At 42.5% G+C, this 20,508-nt stretch overlaps 1 protein-coding gene across 2 annotated transcripts; it reads right to left on the bottom strand.

Moving 5' to 3' along the window:
• Positions 1 to 2,071: 2,071 nt before the first annotated feature.
• SYT15 (synaptotagmin 15) lies at positions 2,072 to 19,876 on the bottom strand. 2 transcript variants are annotated; one of them, XM_073353325.1, is made up of 9 exons: positions 19,422 to 19,876; positions 14,191 to 14,401; positions 13,234 to 13,376; positions 12,248 to 12,543; positions 11,435 to 11,605; positions 10,193 to 10,313; positions 6,933 to 6,977; positions 5,557 to 5,736; positions 2,072 to 4,080 (listed from the first exon to the last, which is right to left on the bottom strand). In XM_073353325.1, the coding sequence occupies exons 1-9, from the start codon at positions 19,426 to 19,428 to the stop codon at positions 3,944 to 3,946; spliced, it is 1,311 nt and encodes a 436-aa protein (XP_073209426.1). In that variant the 5' UTR covers positions 19,429 to 19,876; the 3' UTR covers positions 2,072 to 3,943. The 2 variants fall into 2 exon arrangements, with proteins under 2 accessions (XP_073209426.1, XP_073209427.1); XM_073353326.1 differs by lacking the exon at positions 6,933 to 6,977.
• Between the last annotated feature and the right edge of the window lie 632 nt (positions 19,877 to 20,508).

The raw sequence follows: 20,508 nt of genomic DNA, 5'->3' as shown, positions 1-20,508 counted from the left end.
GCCATTGCCTTGACAGAGGGAGGGGCGACTGACGACATGGCTTACAGGGAATTAAAATCAACAAAGGGGGTGGCTTTGCAAGAAACTGAATGGCCCCCTCAAGGATAGAACTCAAACCTCAAGGATAGAACTCAAAACTGGGTTTAGCAGGCCATTGATTTCACGGAGGGAGGGAGGAGAAAATGAATACAAAACAAATCTGGTCTATTTCTTGTTTTGATCCACTTCATCTATCTTTATACATCTTGCTGGCAGCAGACTGTGCAGTACGACCGCTAGCCATCGTCATCTCCTGGGTGCTCGGCAGAAGACGGTGTAGTATGACTACTGGCCATTGTCTTCTGCTGGCTGCTGATTAAAAGACAGCACACTGCCGGTAGGACTGAATTGCCACGAGACGAAACAAGGGAAATGACCTGGCTGAGTCACTCCCATGTTTGCCCAGGCACCCGATTAAAAGAGCACCCAGGACTACGTCGATGATGGCTACCAGTCATACTGCACTGTCTGCTGCCAAAAGGCAATTAACTGCTGTTGTGTAGCAATGCGGTACCGCGTCTGCCAGCACCCAGGAGACATACGGTGATGGTTAGCTGAGCGGGCTCCATGCTTGCCATGGTATGGCGTCTGCACAGGTAAGTCAAGAAAAAAGGCACAAAACGATTGTCTGCCCTTGCTTTCATGGAAGGAGGGAGGGAAGGGGGGCCTGATGATATGTACCCAGAACCACCCGCGACAATGTTTTAGCCCCATCAGGCACTGGGATTTTTACCCAGAATTCAAATGGGCGGCAGAGACTGCGGGAACTGTGGGATAGTTACCCAAAGTGCAACGCTCCGGAAGTCAATGGTTGCCTCGGTACTGTGGACACACTCCACCGACTACATGCACTTAGAGCATTTGTGTGGGGACACACACACAATTGACTGTATAAAAACGCTTTCTACAAAACCGACTTCTATAAATTTGACCTAATTTCATAGTGTAGACATACCCTAAGACTTTTCTCCCTGTCCCTCAAAGCAAGAAGCTCCAGCCAGGCCTTTCCATCTGGTTGATGTGGAAAGACCCATCCCAGGGCCTTCCTAGCTCTGGGTCTCCTGCAGGAGCCTTCCTGCTCCTTGCAGGTCTCTTGTCCACTGGTTGATAAGGCCCCTCTTATGAGAAGCATCACCTTTTATCTGAGGATCAGGTGACCTCCAAGCAAACACCTAATGCCTAGCTTCAAAAAATCCATCATCTGGGAAGGCAGTTTAGACCTGGTATGGATGAGTGTAAGCACCAAATCCCTTAAAGGGCTATCTCATCCTATGACATATGTCATTTACATTGTGGAGCTGTGTTGACATGGCTAGAGAATGACTCAGAGAAGTACACATCTCTACATGCTAACTGCAGAACAACTGTTGAATAAGCAATTCTCATTTGTGGGGATAGTGATAGGAAATACTGTGAAAGATGCTGCATCTTATACAAACTTACAGCTTCTGTTTCTTCTTTTCTATCTACTTTTAGGATCTGGATTAATTGAATCCAGGAATTGAATGATTGCTTACATTCAACTGTGAATATTTGTGCTTTCCATATTTAGGAAGTGAGGAGATGCCAGCTAGGAAAGTGATTGAGGACCGGTAAGTATTACAGTTCATTCCTCATCTTCATAGACCTCTCTCAAGGACAATAAAAGACCCATGGGCTAAACATCAGCTGGTGTGACTTGCCATTGCACCACTGACTTCAAGTCAATGGAGTTATGGCATTTTACATGAGCTAAGGATCTGCCCCCAGTTCTGTCATGTGTCTTTTTTGTGGTTTTGTATTAGAGCAACAGCATTCTCTAGTGAGGAATCAGATGTGACCTTTCCAACTTCTGTTAGTCAGATTAGCCTTGAACAGCAATTCCAACACCCATGACAACAGCCCAGGTGCAAGGTTATTGATGAGTATCCTTTAATCCCCTCAGATCCATTTCTCCATCACTTCATTTAGAATCGATGAATAGCAAACCTTCCGTTGTCACAGTACTTGTCATTCTGTAATGTATAACAAGCATGGATAAAGGAGACCGCATTGGTGCAATGTACTGGGTTTTTTTTAATTACATACAGGATACTGTGCAGCGAGACAGAGATGGATTTGCTGTCAACTTGAAAAGTGCAAGCAAAGAAACAAAAATCCTTTGTTTCCTAGCCTAGCAGCATTAACAGATATAGTACGTTACAAATTTAAACTACATAAACACACACATCATCTAGTAAAACCTAACTAACTGAAACACATTATTGTTTACCTTCATTTACAGCCAAATTAGTTAGGTTTTACTACCTTAAGCGGGGGATGCACAAAGAGTAATTTTAGCGTCCATTACAATTTTACTATAACAATATAGTTAGCACACTGTCGTATATTGTTTTCCTCCTCAAATCAGACTTGCTTGATATTAGACTGTTTTTAAACAGCTTTTGGGGAATAGAATTGGGAAACCAGATCTATTCAAAGTTTCGGGGACTTAATAGTATTGATTCAAGACAGACGTAGTGTGTCCAGGTATTTTACAAGTTTCTTCACATAACCAGTCCAATATGTCTTCACCTGATTCACCAATATTGGACCTCTCTTGTACCATATTCATAACAAACTATGAGATATGAGGATCCCACATGACTTCTCCCAATTAGATTGAAGCCCCCAAAATATTTCACTTGGCACCTCAGGCAGATTTGAACCTACTGTACTATTGCCCATTTCAGACATATTCCAATTCATGCTACCACCTTCAGACAGCAGCAATGTTTTCAAAAGGAAAAGTGCTCTGGTTCTCAAGAGAGCTCTACTTTTAACATATTAGGTTAATTAACACTGTATCCGGTTTTAAAGGAAGTCTGTTTTATCTCAACTGCAAAGATTACAATGCTGATTGAAACATATTATACTAAATGCTGCATTAGAAGGCAGTTTGGTGGTCTGGTTTATGAATTTAGGTTAGGATGTAAAAAGTACTGTGTTCAAGTCCTAGGTGAGCCATCAAGAAGTGACAGCTGTCCTGTTGCTTTTATTCTAATTAAAATATAGTTGATCCACTTTACTTAATAAAGAAATGAAGGAATCACCACTACCTCCACCACAACAGTTCATTCTGCCAGAGTTTAAGCTAATAACAAGGCTGTAATATGATCAGAATTTTAGCCACCATTTTCAATACTTTTACCTTGTCTTCAGTGTCACCAGAAGGTGTGTTATATTTTGGAGTCAATAGCAGACATTCAACTAAACTGTTGATAGAAGTACAGTGTTATGTTGAGATTCACAGAAATGTGTTATGGCTGCTGGGTCATTATAAACCAGATTCAGATTTACACTAGATTTGAAATATAAAGCAGTTGTCCTGGATAATTCAAGTATTTCTTGTGCTTACTGTATTCAGCTGACATATTTTGAGCCTGATTGGCCCCATTATGTTAGTCCAGTTCTATGCCTTTGGCACTCCATTAATTTCAGTAAAGCTGCACTCGTCTAGAACTGAAATAGTGTAGTGGTGAATCAGGCCCAGTATCCTTGAGGACCGTTTGTAGCTTGTTTGGGGTTCAGTCCAAATGAGGAAATTAGTGACCAAGGGCCAAGATTAGCAGCTCAAATAACTGGTCACGGGATTAGAGCACTCTTGGTTTGTCTTTCTGCTTTGTGTGATCTATTGTATGTTGATCAAACAGTACTGGAAAAACATTTTGGAGGGAGAGAGAAGACTCTGTTTCAGCCAAGGAGAGATTGAGTTTTCTGTATGTTTAATGGAGGATAAATGTTAAGTTGTTGGCTGGTTGCAGAGGTTAATGGTGGAAAGGTTTTCTGTGCCTGTCTTTGGATTCAGAAAAAATATGAGTGTGTCTACATTTTAAAGGAGTCCTTTGTCTTTCAGGTGCTGTTCAGAGAGAGTGATGCTGCTCAATTAGGTGTTGCGGCACAGAGCATGCCATCGTTTAACCAGCTCCTTGGGCTTGCTGATCATTTCATTCCAGTGTTCCAGCTCTTTGCCCCTCGTGTACATGAAGGGCCCAACCACTACACGACCCAGCAGGTGGGTTTCTGAATAGAAAAAAAGAGTGTGGTTAGTGGCCAGCACCCTTACTATGTTCTGGTTAGATTCTTACCTCGGGGGGAAACAACAGCATTTCTTTTACTCTCTGTATAATAGGAGAGAGTATTTTTTAAATCAAAATTTCCAATCAAAGTGTGTGCTATAGATCTGGGGATATAGTGTTCTCTCAGTGTACACACACATTAAAGATGATCACCCCTACCACGGCAGAGTTCCCACCAGTGACTCGGCTATTGGGAGCTATTGCAGGCGGCGCACACCCAGTCAGATCAGCTTCAGCCTGTTCCATCACTTACAGTGTGCTGCCAGTCAGAGCTACAGTTCTGGGCAGACCAATCTTTATCTCCTCAAATCCTTCCACCTAGAGATGTATTTCAAAGATGTGCCCTGCTGTGGTCACCACCAAGTTGGCTAGGATTCAGACCAATGTTGGAAGGTGAAAGGCTTTTGGCTCATGGAGGAAGCATATTTAGTTAGTGGAGCACCTGACTGGGAGTCAGAAGATCTGGGTTCTGTTTCTGGCTCTGCCAATGACTCTGAGACAGTGGGCAAATCACTTAACTGTTCCAAGCCTCAATTACCCATATGTAAAATGGGGATGTCATCTGAACCTGTCTCACAGAGAAGTGTTCGTGTGTGTAAAGCACTTTAAGATCCTCACATAAAAACGGTTATACGTTTACATCTTAATTACAATGCAGGCCATTACCAATCCCACAAAGCCAGTCCATTCACCTAAACATTTTATATGGTAACCCCATGAAAGCTTTTGCGTTTCAATACTGAATTCATGCTTGGGCTAGAGAGAGAGCAGAATGCAGCTGCTAATATACAGAAATTGACTAGATTGTAGCAGTTCTGGTGCTGATTTAAAGTTTCAGTTAATCTCAAATCTTTGGAACAGGTTCCCTCTTTCCCAACCCAAATTTCAAATGACAAACTGTTGTCTGTCTAGATTACTTCTTTACTGATGTTGCTGTAAAGCAAGTATTGGATTTATGAGTATATGTGTGGAGAATTTCCAAATGTCATTCTAATATCATATTAGATATCTAATATCAAAGAACATTCCAGATATATCCAATCTCTGAAAAATATGTAAGGAACATACCCAAACAGACTAGTGAATGGCTCTAAAATGATTGTTTTTCATTTTCCTCACTGTGAGACTCAAAAATGTACATGATTAGAATGCTATAGAATGAATGACAGCTAACATGAATTGTATTTAAAACCATTTTTTAAATGCCAGCTCTTTTAAGCTTTCTTCTGGTGGTTTAGTCATCTAAACAACAGCCTCTGAAATACCTGGCTGTCCATTAGCTCCTGATGGTTATCATGCAGGTTACTGTGACTCTCCTGTGTTTAGAATTATCAAGAGTAAACCTTGCCTTTCTGCAAATGTACAAGAACCTAGGAAGAGCTTTAGTATATCTCAGATATAGTAAATTCTGTTTTCTTACTGTCTCCCTCAGCACTCTGGAGCACAGAGAGGCTCAGGCTTGCTGTATCCAGCTCCGTCTGGTCTGCCTTGAAGCTGAAGGTTTCGTTATAGACTGGATTGGGAGATCCCAGAACAGCTGTTGTCTTTTTACATTTAATGAATTTATTGTGGTTCATTAGGGACACTTTGATATACACACCTGAGGTGAAAAAAAATTCCAAGAAGAAGAAAACAACATGTCAGGGGCACTTGAGAGGAAAAAGATAAAGATAATTCAAAACAATTTCATGATTTCAGAAACTATATTTAAATCAAATTAGGTCATAAAACTAATCAGATGAAAGCCTAATGATACATGCAGAAGGATGGCAATATGCAATGACATTATCTAGTGAGCACACTAACTATTTAGACCCTCATTCAGGAAGGCAGAATCCCTGTTCAAGACTGCACTTAAGCAGATAGTTGCGTCTCATTGACTTTTTATCCTCCCTTGAGTGGATGGGTAAATTTGCAGAAGGTATTGGCAGTTGGGAAATAAAGAGGTGTCTGGTGGTTGTTTAAAATTGTCTCTTTGGTTGGTTGATTATTTCTTCTACAGACAGTGGTTCTCAAACTAGGGCTGCCCCTAGTTCAGGAAAAGCCCCTGACGGGCCGGGCTGGTTTGTTTACCTGCCGCATCCGCAGGTTTGGCCGATCGCGCCGCCCACTAGCCGCGGTTCACTGCTCCAGGCCAATGGGGGCTGCGGGAAGTGGCGTGGGCCAAGGAATGTGCTGGCCGCCCTTCCTGCAGCCCCCATTGGCCTGGAGCGGCGAACCACGGCCAGTGGGAGCCGCAATCGGCCGAACCTATGGACGTGGCAGGTAAACAAACCAGCCTGGCCTGTCAGGGGCATTCCCTGAACAAGCGGCGGTCCTAGTTTGAGAACCACTGTTCTAAGAGACCGTGCAAAATAGAAAAAGAAGGGTGGGGTGGGGAAAGAATAGCAAGAAAAAGTCTTCCTTGCTTTCTGTCTGGACTGACCCTGCTCCTCAGTGGTGTTCAGCCAACATTTGAAAATAAGAGCCAAAGCAGCCTCTAAATGATTCCATTTTCCCTCTTCAGCTTCAGTATTCACTGGCAAGCATAGAAGAAGGTTGATCTTGGTGGCTAAACAGTAATGTTTTCCTGAGGGAGAAATAAGAGCTCCTCTGCTGCAATTGTTTATTACTCCCTGCCACTCAGGCACACCATCATTTCCAGTCTTTATTGCAAAACTAATTAAAAATATGCTAAGGCTGGTCCTGAACAGTCTGATTCACTGGGGAATGGTATGGGGAGCCCAATCATCTTCAGAGTAAGAACATAACCCCACTTTCAATTAGTAGTTTTTGAAGATAAAGTTTAGGAATTACCATTTTGAGTCAAACTCAAGGTCCGTGTAGTCCAGTATCCAGTCTCTGAGGGAAAGGGGCAAAAACGCAGCAATAGGCAAATGTAAGATAATTCCCTTCCACACTCACCCAGCATGGATCTCCTCCTGGTCTCTGTGGTTAGGGATTGACTTAAACCCTGAAGCAGATGATTTAATATCCCTTCCAAAATGTTGTTATAGTTCATTATGATAACTAGATACATAATAATTGGATATTCTTGATTTCCATATAAATATCCAGTCTCTTTTTTAATCTTGCTAAATTGGTTTTGAGTGATGTAATTTCTCAATTCCTTTTAGCTCATATCTTGGTTTTGCATGAATAATGGTCTTTGATCAGAAGAACAATTGTTTTGGTATCATTGTGGATTATCCTTATAGCTAGAGAACCAGCTTTTGAAGGGACATTTGGAAGTTCAAGTAAATTATAGATGATGTTTTAGATGCTCTGTGACCCACTGTAGATAGTACATGAGATTTTCATCTATAGGGACCTGAGTTCAACTTAAATCTCAGGTGACTTATTGATCCTGCTCCCCTTCAAATCAATGGAAATCAGTGGTTCCAAACAGGAGTTTGGAGATTAACATTTTAGTCCTGGTTTATCTACATCACAAACTTAGTTAGTCAGCAGTTTCTCCTCAAGAGAGACCATGGATTTTTCAGAGTAGGTGGCTTTTCACCCAATGACTGAGGTATGTCGATTGTGGTAGGCCTTGGCTTAAAGAAGTTAGCCCATAAACTGCCTGCACTAAGCCTGGCTCAAGCTACTCCTCATTTACACAAGCACTAAAGTCACTCAAGTTTTAATCAACCAGTAAACATTCCCTTATTGGCCTATACCTTGCTATAGAATTCAAAGCCCTTGCTCTCAAGATCAGCTTTTTGGGGAAGGGACCTTTTCTTTGTTCTGTGTTTGTACAGCACTTAGCACACTGGGGCCCTGGTCCATGATTGAGGATCCTAAGGGCTATAGTAATACACATAATCATAATTAACAACAACCAGTATGGAAACAGACAGCCTATAAACTGTAAGAGCCTTCTCAATCAAGTTCTTCCCTTTAGGATTTGCCAGAGAATCTGCAGTCACTAAGTCAGCTGTAGCAGTGGGCATTATCAAAGGAAATAAGGGCTGTTTGTTTAAAGGTCTTTAAATTTTAGCCATTTATCCTGAGGAATTGCTTATTGACAGCATTTCCTTCCTTCCTTCCTCCTGGAGAGCTTCCACAGCCCTGTCAGTGCACTGATTACTGTAATAATGTGCAAGAGCCTGGCATCAAATTAACACAGTCGCTCAATGGCCGATGTGTTGAAAGAAGCAAATTTAATCAGACTTTTACTGCTGCAAAATTTAAAATCCTGCACTTTGGGCCAGAGCAGAGATGAGCTGTGAGAGGAATGCGCTTGTGTGTGTGCACGCACACACAGAGTTCACACACACACACACAGAGTTCACACACGTTGCAGAACCCCTGCCTTAGCCTCTTCCAATCTAAGGACCCTACATTCACCTCATTTGCAATTCATCTCCCGGAAGTCAGTTTTATAAACATCCTTATCTTAGCTAGCTGTTCGCTGTCTAGTGCCATTTATAATAGTTGTTCTCTGCCTGTCCATTATTTACCTCTTACTGCAGAGGCATTGCCTATTAGGTCATGACTTTGCTTACTAGAAATATGGGTATTTTCAGTGCTGCTCCTACTGTACAACTCCTCTTACAACATTCCTGGCCTAAACAAGGCAAATTCATCTCTAGTAATGTTATAAAAAATTTTGAGAGAGCATTCATTCTGGGGTTAATAGCATGAGTCCCACTGCCTGGATCTTTATAGATATCTTGTACAAAGACCGTTTATCTCCATCAATGAGACTGTCACTCTACGCACTTTACAAATACAGCTACTGAAGATCTCTGTAGAGAAAATTAAACTGTACTCAACTGTAAGAGAAAATCTTTTACATTGATATGGCTCCTTTTATCTCCAATCACTTCACAAATCACTAGAGACGGACACTGTTGGATTCAGAGATGTATTTGAATATCCACCAGTTCAGGATGTTTGGATCTGCGGGGTTTTGGACCATTCTCTACATACATCAACTCTGAAATGCAGCCCCCGTCTCCACTTTCCCCCCAGACTGAAGGACAGCAATCAGCTGATATTCACTACATAAAAGGATGTTGGGAGAACAAAGCTTGGCCAAGGACACCAGGCCAAACCATTTGCATCCACAGTTAATTGCAGGCACAATCCCACACGCCTCCTTATTTGTAGACACAATATTATGCCCCACAAAAATGGAGGCCCGGTTGAGACCTATTTCAAGGACAGGGCCTACTTATCAAGATGTGCCACACACAAGCTTTGATTCACATTGGATCTACATACTGGAAAAAAGCCTGACTGTGCACTCGTATATGGCCATCTTTAATTAAAGAGCCTGTGTGATTTTAGCACTTGGAGATTTCAAATCATTAAAAAGAACAGGTATGATCAGACCTAAAACTAAGGGAATGTCAGTGTCTTGCTAGCTATTACCTGAGCAGCAAACATCTACTAACAGACTATATTAGTGCTGTTACAAATATATATGCATTTTAAACCTATATACATTTTTCATGCTTTGAAAGTTCAGTGGTAACTGTATACTTGTCCAAAGCCATGTTTCCTGCCTCCTCTATCTGCTGTGCTTTTTCTTGCCATCAATCTTTGTCTTGAGCAACGGACATGTTCAACAGATTTCCTTGCCCATTGAGCCCTAGTCTGCCTTCAGTCCACATGCTGAAATCCCAGGGACATCTCCAAAATGGCCCAACAGACCTTCCAAAAATCATTTGCTTCTGGGCTGAACACTAACTTCAGAAATACAGGGTTTGTCCTGGACATGCTCTCTCAACTGTAACAGCAGATTCACCGGTGCAATGCTCTACCCGCAGCTTCCTTAGGTTGTAATGGAGGCAAAGCAGGACACAACAGGATTTGCTAAGTGTCTTGCCTTCCTTTCATTTCCCTCCTCTCTGCAAACCACTTTCCCACCCAATGAATACGCAAACAGCAAATATCCAAATCTAGTTAGCACCGGAACACAACACAGTTTGCTTCTGTGCAGAAATTAAATCTCCCTGGTGTTTGGCCGGTCAGTGGAGTCACTTAACGTAAGCACTGGGAAGATGGGCCAGGAAGAAGCAAACCAGAACAGGAATCCAGGGGTAGTAACAGAGGAAGGTAATACTCACTGGCAATCTCTCTCTCATCCTGGAATTTTAATCCCTTCGCTCTCAGCACCACTACAGTGAGACGGCTCAGGTAGTCATTGTAGCTGAGAGAAAACTGGATATCGCCGTACTCTGAAGGAGGCTTTGGAAGCGGAAGGTCACTATTAAAATGCATCTAAAAGGCTTTCTTTTCAGTCAGATATATTGGAAAACAGTGATTTCTGCAACTTTAGGAATGGGACATGAATTCTAGCATCTCTGAATTTCACTGTTAGAGGTATTTGAAAGGAACAATCCAACACTGGTATAATTGCCTACATAGTGATTATTGCTCTTTGGTTCTTTGCAGGAGATTCTGACTTTATCGCCTCCCACTGAAACCTGCTTGCCCTTATTCACATAAATAGTTATTTACATCAGTGAACAGGATTTGACCCTTCTTTGTGGATCCCAGTCTTAGCTGTGCCTCTTATCCACCCAGCGCTATCAAGGTGTCATTTCCCACCCTCCACCCTTATACACACTCTCTCTCTCTCTCTTCCCCCCCCTGCACCCTCACCCCCCAAGGCAGGAAACCATCTTCTCCTCCTCCCAGTTCCCCAGCACCAGCAGGAGTAACCCTGCACTGTTCAGTATGAGGTAGTCTTAGAACTGTCACTAACCAAGCTTCTGGCTTTACATAAATGGTGGTCAAACCGTCTTGATGTGTTAGGAAAGTGTTACCCACGGAGTCATATTAACACACACGAAAAACTTTCCCTGAGGGCTTGCCAGCAGCTTTCCTGCATTCCTATCCCTCCTCCTAATTTGGGATACAGCATCGTTCATCCTGCTTTGTCCTGGGCCTTTCTTGTGTCCTCATTAATTCATAACAGAAGCAAACAGCAGCAGGTGTTTTTTCATTTGGCTTTTACGCCTCATCCTAGCTGCTGGGGAGACAGCTGTGTACAAATGCAGCCATTTCATTCCTGTGCTAAACACTGTGACGAGAAACATTAAAGCGTTAAAGTGCTGCATGTGACACTGCCTCCTCCACAGCGCACGTTAGGACCCCGGTAAATACTAATCCCCATCTTTTAACAGAAACAATCCCATATTCGATCTTGCCTTCCTCTGCCCCATCTGAGCCCATGTGCGGATACTACATATATGTTCTGTAGAACTCCCTAGTCTCCCCAGTAAGCCCATCACCATGGGAAAGCTCAAAAATACAAAACAGAGTGGTATTTGCCTAATGAGTGTACTCTTTAATTAGTTGCCTACCTCCAAGTTTTCTGCTTCTAAATCTCTCCAAATTACTAGTTTGCTGTCACCAGTTAATGTCTCATTTTTCAAAGGAAAAATCACTTGGCCTAGGAGATGGTGCTTTTTCTGTTTATCGACATGGTAGAGTGAGAACTTCAGAGTCCGTTGACACAATGTCTTACTAGAAACCTGTACAAAAATAGGCAGAACATTTCAATATAACAATGTAATTTATTACATAGCCCTGCAATTTATCATTACCACACGTGTGATGCATATATCTCTGAAATATTTTAGGGCATGTAGTTTCTGTACTTAAAATAGGATATATATTTATATTTCTTACAAGCAAAATAGCTATGATAATCTGCATCCCAGTATGCCCACTGCTTCTTCTGGGTTTTGAGGTTGTATTTTGATTTGTATAAATGCACGGAGAACTATGATAAACGTAATATATTATAAAAAAATCAGAAATTAAGATGCCAGTATCTACGCTACTTGAGGCAAAATGGTGTAAACTAAATAGTGGAGATGAAATATCAAATGAGATTTGTTTGACTTAGCTTGTAAGTTTGTTGGGGTATGGGACCATCTCTTTTTTGTGTTTTTTACAGTGCCTAACATAAACACACACCCTTGCCTGGCCCTGGCAGTGCAAATAATAATAATAAACTGCCTCACAGCCAGAGGGCATTGTGACAATGTATGTGCCGGGAAAGGTTCGCCATGAGATGACATAGACCTCCTGGCTGCACAGCCTAGTGATCTTGTTTCCCTGACATCCAGAGTGACACATCAGATGTACCATTCCAGTTAAAAGGCAAGTACCTGAAAAATAAAATTTTCATCAAACTGAGGGTTGAGGGTTTTGCGTTTGGTTTTGGACTGAAGGTAACGCCTTTCATCAGGCAGCAGATAAATTTTCACAAAGGGACTGCAGGAATCTGTAGGAGGCTGCAGTTTTCTAGCTTTTATCAAGGAGACGAGAAGCCTTTCAGCCTCTTGCTCATATTCCACTGAGAACCAAAGACGGCCAATGTTGCACTCAGGGAAGTCTGTCTCGCTCTTGTCTTCAGGGAACTTGTACAGCTCTGGGTTGATAGACCCTATGACATAAGCTCCAGCTTTGCAAAATAAAAAACAAAACCAAGCAAGTTAACCTCGGACTACAGCAGTATTTCTTACAGCTACTGCCTCTTTAGGGAAACCATGTAAAGCTTTTATTTATTCACAGTCTTTCTCTGTTTATAAATTCTGCCTCTGAATTCCCTTTCCCCTAAAGGTTGAGGAGAGTGTGTACACTCGTCTCTTTTGTTCTTAATATTGTTATGGAGGCTTCTGTAGTGACTCTGCCTTGGACAACTACTGGGGGAATGTAGCTGCTGTTTGTTCCAGCCCTCCAGAGTGCAGCACGTGCTCCCTTCTGCAACTGGCCACGCCTGCCCCTTGTGGGAGATGCTAGCACTGACTGGACACTAGCCCCCAGCAGCTCTTGTGTTGTCCCTATATTGAAGGGACTTGCAAGGAAAGACTTGCTTCTTGTGCTCTACCCTCTCCCTTGTACAGCAGTGTAAGGGGTGGCCCCACTCTGGCCCAATTCCTATCTAAACATACAGTACAGTGTTTGGGGCTATTACTGTAGAATACTGTAGTGTAGCTACACTTTGTGATTGATATATATATATATAATCAATATCACTCCAGAGTGTGGACAGATAACAATTGTAGTGTATAATATTTGCATAGCAAATGTGTTGCACAGTACTCAAGCTTCCTTTCCAATAATCTGTCCCACCTTTGCAGTGTCATCATACCCAAGGAGTGAAAAGAACACCGGGGTCCAGACTCCGGAGTCACGTAGGGGTCACTGTCCTTCTGAACCTGCTCTCCATTTGTCAGGTTAATCCAGTCTCGCCCATGAAATTTTGGTGGAATGATGAACGGAACGCTTCTAGTTCTGCTCAGAACAACAACAAACAGCTCTTCCAGTTTAACTAAGGAAACCAAACTCAATCAGAGAATAATACATTTAGTTGTAGTTCCATAGTTCTGCAGAAATCGTTTGTAGCTGCATTAGTCCTTAGGTGGATGTGATTGATAATGCAATACCCCTTGTTTAGCCCATATAAAAATCATAGAAAGTTATTTATTTGTATGAAGGTAGCACCTAAAGGTCCCAGTCAGGGATTTGTGGCCCTCATTATGGCGGGCACCTTACATACAAGTAAACGTTCAGTCAGATCCCCTCTCCTTATCTTTAATTAATGCTTCAAAGAAAAAAAGAATCAATTGAACTTTTTTGTTTTAGAGATTGAGATTGAGCAGATCAGTAGCTCTCCAACTTTTTCAGTCGACTACTTCATTAGCTCATTAATTACCTTCCCCCATGTCCAAAATTCTCACTGCTTGGTTCTTAAAATGTTTCATTCTAAGGACCACCAGGAAGGGCTCTGGGCCATGGATCAGAGTTTGAGAACCAACAAAGTTATCCATGTTCCAAGTCAATTTGGTTTCCCCACCTTTTTTATTGTTAAATTATATTATATACATCGGAAATAAAGAATTACTGAACTGAGGTTATAGTAACAGTCACTTACCCTAAAGGCATGAATCCCACAGCATTTTACCTTTCCTACATGACTGATTTCTCCCCCTCCCCGCATCATTTTGGGTTCCTGTCATACATTGTCCCACATTTGGGTCTTTGGCAGGTAGAGAAGTATGTAGCTTGATAAACAGTAGCCCATAAGAAGAAGGAGACGTCTATTCACCTTATGCTTTTTGGTTGAATTGCCGAAGATTGCTGGCTTAAAGTCTGATCCTCCAGACTGGCATCTGGATGTGTTGGTGTGACTGAATTGGGGAGTTCCTCATAGGAAGGTAGGAGGCATATCTTCTTCCAAAGCAGATACACTGCTATTCCAATAAGGATCAATAAAAGGATTGCTCCTATTACACCTCCAGCCACAGCAGCTACCTGTTCTGGTTACAGGAAAGCATACAAAGTGGGATCATCAATACATATAGGGTTTTTTGGACAGGAATATTTAAATTTAAGAAAATGCTCCTAAGACTAAGAGCTTACAGTTTTTTGGTTTGCTGAAAGATTTATGAGAATGGATTTGCTTATTTCACTGTCAATTATACTGGCTGAAACTTTGGAAATAGAATTTGACCCTCAAGAGTTTTCTTGGGGGTCCAGTCTGAGACTGGAATGAATTCCTTCAGAACCTAGTGGCCGTCACAAACCCTCACCATCTTCCACTCCATCTGCAAAGCACATTTCTTTGACCTGCTTTCTCTAACACAAATATATAGCAACATATAGTTAACAAAAACCTACCAAAACAAAACACTCCCGTGGGTAGAGGATGGGAGAACCAAACACCTGATAGATATTAGTTACATCTCTTAATACTCTACTGGAAGATGATCAGATACTTTGATGATGAGCATGGAATAAGAACCTGCATGGAATATAAGTAAATGCCAAAGCTTTCTTATTTTTATTCCAATTATCATGAGAGATCTTGTAGTACTCCCATTACAGGAAAAACAGGCTAGACAATAGAGGTGAAATACCAGGCATCACATTATACCATTACTTTGATTTGTTTCCTTTTTCTTCAATGTTCAGTTGAGACAGTGTGTCCAAATGAAGAAAAAAGCAAAACATAGTTTAAAAATGAAACAAAGCAAAGAATCTTTAGTACAAAGGAGGTTTAGAAACACAACAAAACAGAATTAGAGGATACGTATGTTTCCTGATCTGAAAAGATCAGCTCAGGCACGTCATCTAAAAGTTGTATCCTGAATCCTGATTTCTTAAGATAAAAATGAAACCCTGAAAGAGCAGTTTTGTAGCCAGCAAAAATGAAGATAATTTATCAAAATATCAAAGATGCTTTAATTTAAGATGAATATGCAGAGATTCCTTGATGAGGATCTCTTATTCAGTAAAGAACAAAAGTTGGATGTTGATAATGGACTCAATTCATTGGTATCCCAGAGCTACTTTATGCTATCTCTGCTGGAATACAGAAGCCATAAAGAGACCATAAGGCCCCACCACCACCCAGACCAGGAACTCCATTGGAAATCAGAGCCACCATAGCCAGTGCTATGCCACCCCAAGCAGGAGTCTTTGGTGCAAGTGGCATGCCACATAGATTCCTAGTGGGGAGAGATGCATTCCTATCCAGGGAACCTGGCTGTTCCTGGCTGCTGGAACAGTCTGGGGCATTGGGGGCATTGCGAAGTAACCCCTCAGGCTGCTGTAACCTGAGCTGGGGACTAAAATGTCAACCCTCAGCCCCAGAATAGAGGGAGGCGCTGAGGTGGTGTAAAGCCACTTCCTTCAGTGTGGCCTCTCAATCTTCTTACACATAGGAACAAGAGCCCCCTAAATCTTTTAGTGAGCATAGTCAATGGGGCCCCTCATCACTTCCCTTGTATAGCATTCCAAGGGCATAAAAGAGGGAGTCGCCACAACAGTTCTGCAATTCCTTCTGATTGCTGAAAGTGTGGTGAGCTCTGAATGTGCTTGGTGTCCTCTATGAGGTTTCCTTGCATTTCCTTTTCTTATGCCTCACTTTTTGTAAGTGATTAATTTTACCGACAGAATCACTTCCCTCCTAACTGCATCTGTTGTGTTCTCCTACTCCAGGACTCCCCTTAGGCTTTTAACTCTCTCTTCTTTTGAAGGCTCCAGACAACCTCCTTCTATTGCTTTAAACCCCTTCCTTAAAACACATTTTTTTTTCTGCAAAGACTTTTAATGCTGATCATTGCAAAATTTCTCAAGTTCATGCTATTCCCTGGTGATATGTTTTGGGGTCACATGGGCCGGAGCCACAAAGTCTAGATCTGGAGCTGAACTTTCCCAGAGTTTGGTGTTATTTGAAACCAGGCTTCTCTCTGATTTCTGAATTGTTCTGGCTGTATTTGAAGTTCTGAACTAGATTCTAAACTCTTTTTGTGATGGAAGAGGAATCCTGTCTTATTTGTACAACATCAAGCACAGTCTGCTTTCAGTAAATAATACTGGATAAAATATTTGTTCAGATTTTGAAGTGACCAAATAGTACAAAGTGTGTAAATGGTTCTCTGGTAGCGATACTTCCAATTATACTTCACACATACATGTTATTTCTGAATTCCCTGCTCTTCTTTATCTCCTCCTGAGGTGTGGTAGAGGTGCTGTATTTAATCAGCAGCTCGCATGGCAATACAAGCAAAAACTATTCATTCAAAGATTTTTAGGGCCAGAAAGGACCATTAGATGATCTAGTCTGATCTCTGTGTGATTAAATAGAAGTTGTGATCATACTTCTTTTTTGTTTATTTTTTAATCTGCTTTTATATCTTCCCCTGCCTCTCAACCAACATATGGACTTTTCAGAACAATGAATGTCATCTTTTTCTTTTCTCTTGTAATCTGAAGAGAGTGTGTCTAGAAACCAAAACATATCCAACCTATGATTGTAATAATTGCTTTGGGAAACTCATTTGCCTGTTTGCTGTGGGTTGAAAGTCTGGATGTGCTAAACTGGCAACCTAATTTCTTAACTGTTGCATAACTTTGAAGTTTGGGGAAACTGGCAACTCAGAAATTCGCTCTTGACCAAAGAACTTCTGTAGATGCACATTACCTGTTAGTCTTTGAGAGCATACTCATAAATTTCCACTGAAACCGTCATGTAGGTAAAACTGGCATATATACAAATCTTTATCCATTGCTTTTTGAAGAGCAGAGTGAGAAGTGTCTGATGAAGGTAAGTCTTCTAGCTAAATTCCATGATAAAATGAACACTGGTAAAAATGAAATAGTTCCACAGGTGTAATATCTGCACTGCAAATGTTTGTATGGTTCATGGTTTTATTCTCCACCCTGATGTATGTATATTAAAGAAAGGCAAGCATTTCAAGGGCCATAAAAGCTTAACCCACTTATCTTCTTTGCTATTTCTCTGTTTTCAATATATTTCCTTCTCTCCATTTCTGAGCACTTACTCCTTTTCCAACCATCCTGTGTTCTGCTTAGGTAGCCTGCCCATGCAGCCTTATCCACACAACCATCAGTGACAATAAACCAATAGGTGTTGTGGTGTAACTACAACAGCCATCCATGGAATGCAATGAAGTAAATCCAAAGAGAATGAGCTCTTAACATTTGCGCAAATTCAGTGAGATTAATTTGTTCACTGTTGAATCATGCCATTAAACATTTCTGACCCACTGACAGCACATTAATCTTTTATTCATATTTGGGTAAATCCACAGGAATTTTACTGGATTCAACAGACCTGCTTAGAATTCACCCGTTTATCTAAAGCAGAATTTGGCTTATTGTCTTTTTTTAAGAGGTTTGCCTTATCTGGTTAAGCCAACAGCAGTAGCCAACAGATTAGGAGGATACAGTGTGGCATAAATCAGAAAGACAGCTATTAAAATAGGTGTGATTGGTTGTGTATAAGAAAAAAAATGTTTGTATGATTAAATAACTACCTATGTTCATGAGAAATTGGTGTACTGTATGTATGATATAGAGCATAGAAGTTAGAGATGGACAGAACCAGTTAGAACATTCAGTTAATCTCCTCCAACCTCTTGCTCTGTAAGGATGAGCTATCAACATATGTAAGATATTATCCTTGATTTTAGCACACACAATATTTTGATGGGTGGACTTTCTGTCTCCCTCAGGCTTATAGTCTCTTGTTTATTATTTGCAAAAATAGCTGTGCATATAAGCTTTCTCCTCCTACCACTCCCCATCCTTCCCACCGTTCTCTGGTAAATCTGCAGCCTGAAAAATGACCATACTGATACCATACCAAATAAACTGTATTGTGGTTATATAGTCAGGCAGCAGTGCCTCACATATTAATTCATACTCAAGTCTCAGATCTGCAATGTATTTTCCTCTTCATTCTCATTATAGTTTACACATTTGCCTTAGCACAAATCTTTATGACAGAAAAGTGCAGTGTTTTCTGAAAAATCTATGTGCTTTTACATTTCCTTCTTGGCTTGCTCTCTCCGCCTTACATGCATTATATACAACAGAATCTAAGCAATTATTTGATAGGAAAGCAATCACCAAGGGCATATAATAAAATCAAGTGGGAGACCTGAGAATTAGGGGGACTGTGCTTCATAGCTGGAGTTCTGGAGGAGAGGTGAATAACTGTATAGTAGTTCATGTTCACAATTGTTACTAGAGATGGGTTGAAGGAAGCTGCAAAGTTCTGCTTTGGATCCATAACTAAGCTTTTCTGAAGAGTTTATTATTCTATTTATTTAAGGAGCATATTAGCAGATTGGAGCAGGGCAGTCCCCCAGCACAGAAGCAATCTGGAGATTTCAGCAACTCAGGAACCTTAGAAAATCGTTTGCCTGAGGAGCAGTGTGGACAGGGGCTGGATTTCTGAAGAGGAGGGAAATTTCAGTTCAGATTGGGTTCACAGGAACCTATATCAGAGAAGAGCAAGGATGAGATTGATGCAGGCATGGGGTCCTGGAGGCGACCTAGCCTGGTACTGACATGCCCCCTCTCCTAGGTGATGAATAGCTGGTAATGGTTTGGTATCCAGGCCCCGGAGACATTGGGGAGGTGAAAGGGGGAGAATAGCTGTGCCTGTGTGGCCCCTGCATACCAGGCATCGCCCTCCTCTTGGTGCTTGGGCAGCTAAGTGTCCAGCCCCAGCCCTGACCTCCCCAGGACAAGGGGTACTGGGGGTGCTGTTGCACCCTTTGGCTTGAAGTGGTTTCCAACATATGCAGGGTTTAGAGTTTAGTTCAATGGCTCAGCACCCCCACTGTGGGGGTTTAGTTCAATGGCTCAGCACCCCCACATTGTTCCAAGGACACTGGCCCTAGGTGTGGGGCGGGCAGAGATCTGAGCCCCAAGTTACACCTGACTAGCTCCCCTTCGATTGCGCCCCACAACCCCCTGGCCGGGGGATGCCCTGGGCCCCTACAGGCCAACTCCGGCACTTACCAGACATGGGTCCTGGGGCCTCAGCTGCTGGGCTGGATCCTTCGTCCCTCAAATTCACAGGCTCAGCCCCATCTCCTCCAGTCCCCGGCAGGGCGATCAGCTCCTTGCCTGCCCTTCCCCCGGCGGGCGGCTGGGTGCACGAGCTCCCTGCCCCCCACCAGCACTCGCACGGCCCCAGCTGCCAGCTGGTGATTTTTTCCCCACGTGCGTCTTGTGTTCCCGGGCAGCAGCCGGAGATCAGGGAGCGGGAGGCAGCGAGTCCTTGGCCAGCTGGCCGCTGCTTCCCTCGCTCCTGCGGCCCAGCCTGCTCCTCCTCTAGTCACAGATGAGCTGCTCGGTATTTAAGGGCTGCGGGGACAACGAAGCAGGCTCTGCAGTCAGCCCCTGCCGCCCACCCCTGGGGTTTGTAGCATCCGTACAATAAAAGCACCAACACCAAGCCGCTTCCTCCGTTGGCTTCCTGGTCCTTTAAGCTGCGCTCTTCGGCGGGAGGGGAGGCGCCTGGTTCCTGCCTGCTGCTGGAAAAGTCACGCCGGGCTTTATCGGGGCGATGTTTGTTCAGCTAAGAAAACCGCCCGAGTCCGAGTGTATTTAAGTGTACAGATATCTAGGGTTGGGAGAGCATGTTATTAAAAAGGAGTTTTCTGCTCGCAGAGCGATGCCCTCTGCACTGGAAGACCTTGAAGGGCCCATTCTAAGCGGAGCTGAGTTGAATAGGGCTCAAACTTCAGGGCAGGGCCTGTGGCAAGCCTGACATTCGAACCAAGGTTTTAGCTGGGAGGCAGGCTGCAGCGGTCACAGGGGAGTGGGATTTTGCCACTGACTTGCTGTGGGTATAGCGCTTCACCTCTTTGCTTCAGTTTCCTCCTTGTTAAAGGGGGAGTTAATGATTCCTACCCTCCTTTGCAAAGATCCTTGTGCCTTAGTGCTATAGGCGTGCAAAGCCGTATGCAAGAATGATCAACTATTTATGCATTTCTTAGTGTAAACCTTGATAGGCTGGTTCACTTGTTTTAAGCCCCATAAAGAACAATTAATCTATTGTTTTTATTGCAGAGCATTTCACAAAGTTGAAAGGTGAATTAAG

This window comes from Lepidochelys kempii, chromosome 7 (genome assembly GCF_965140265.1).
Source record: "Lepidochelys kempii isolate rLepKem1 chromosome 7, rLepKem1.hap2, whole genome shotgun sequence".
Lineage (NCBI taxonomy): Eukaryota > Metazoa > Chordata > Testudines > Cheloniidae > Lepidochelys > Lepidochelys kempii.
Note: the sequence above shows the minus strand (reverse complement) of the source record. Positions and strands in the feature narration are given on the sequence as shown.

Excerpts from the sequence above, each read along its gene's own strand:
- SYT15 (XM_073353325.1), bottom strand. Across the intron at positions 13,377-14,190 it reads ATTCAACCAAAAAGCATAAG|AACTAGAAGCGTTCCGTTCA; the intron begins GTGAATAGACGT and ends TGTTCTGAGCAG. Across the intron at positions 11,606-12,247 it reads ATGAAAATTTTATTTTTCAG|GTTTCTAGTAAGACATTGTG; the intron begins GTACTTGCCTTT and ends ATTTTTGTACAG.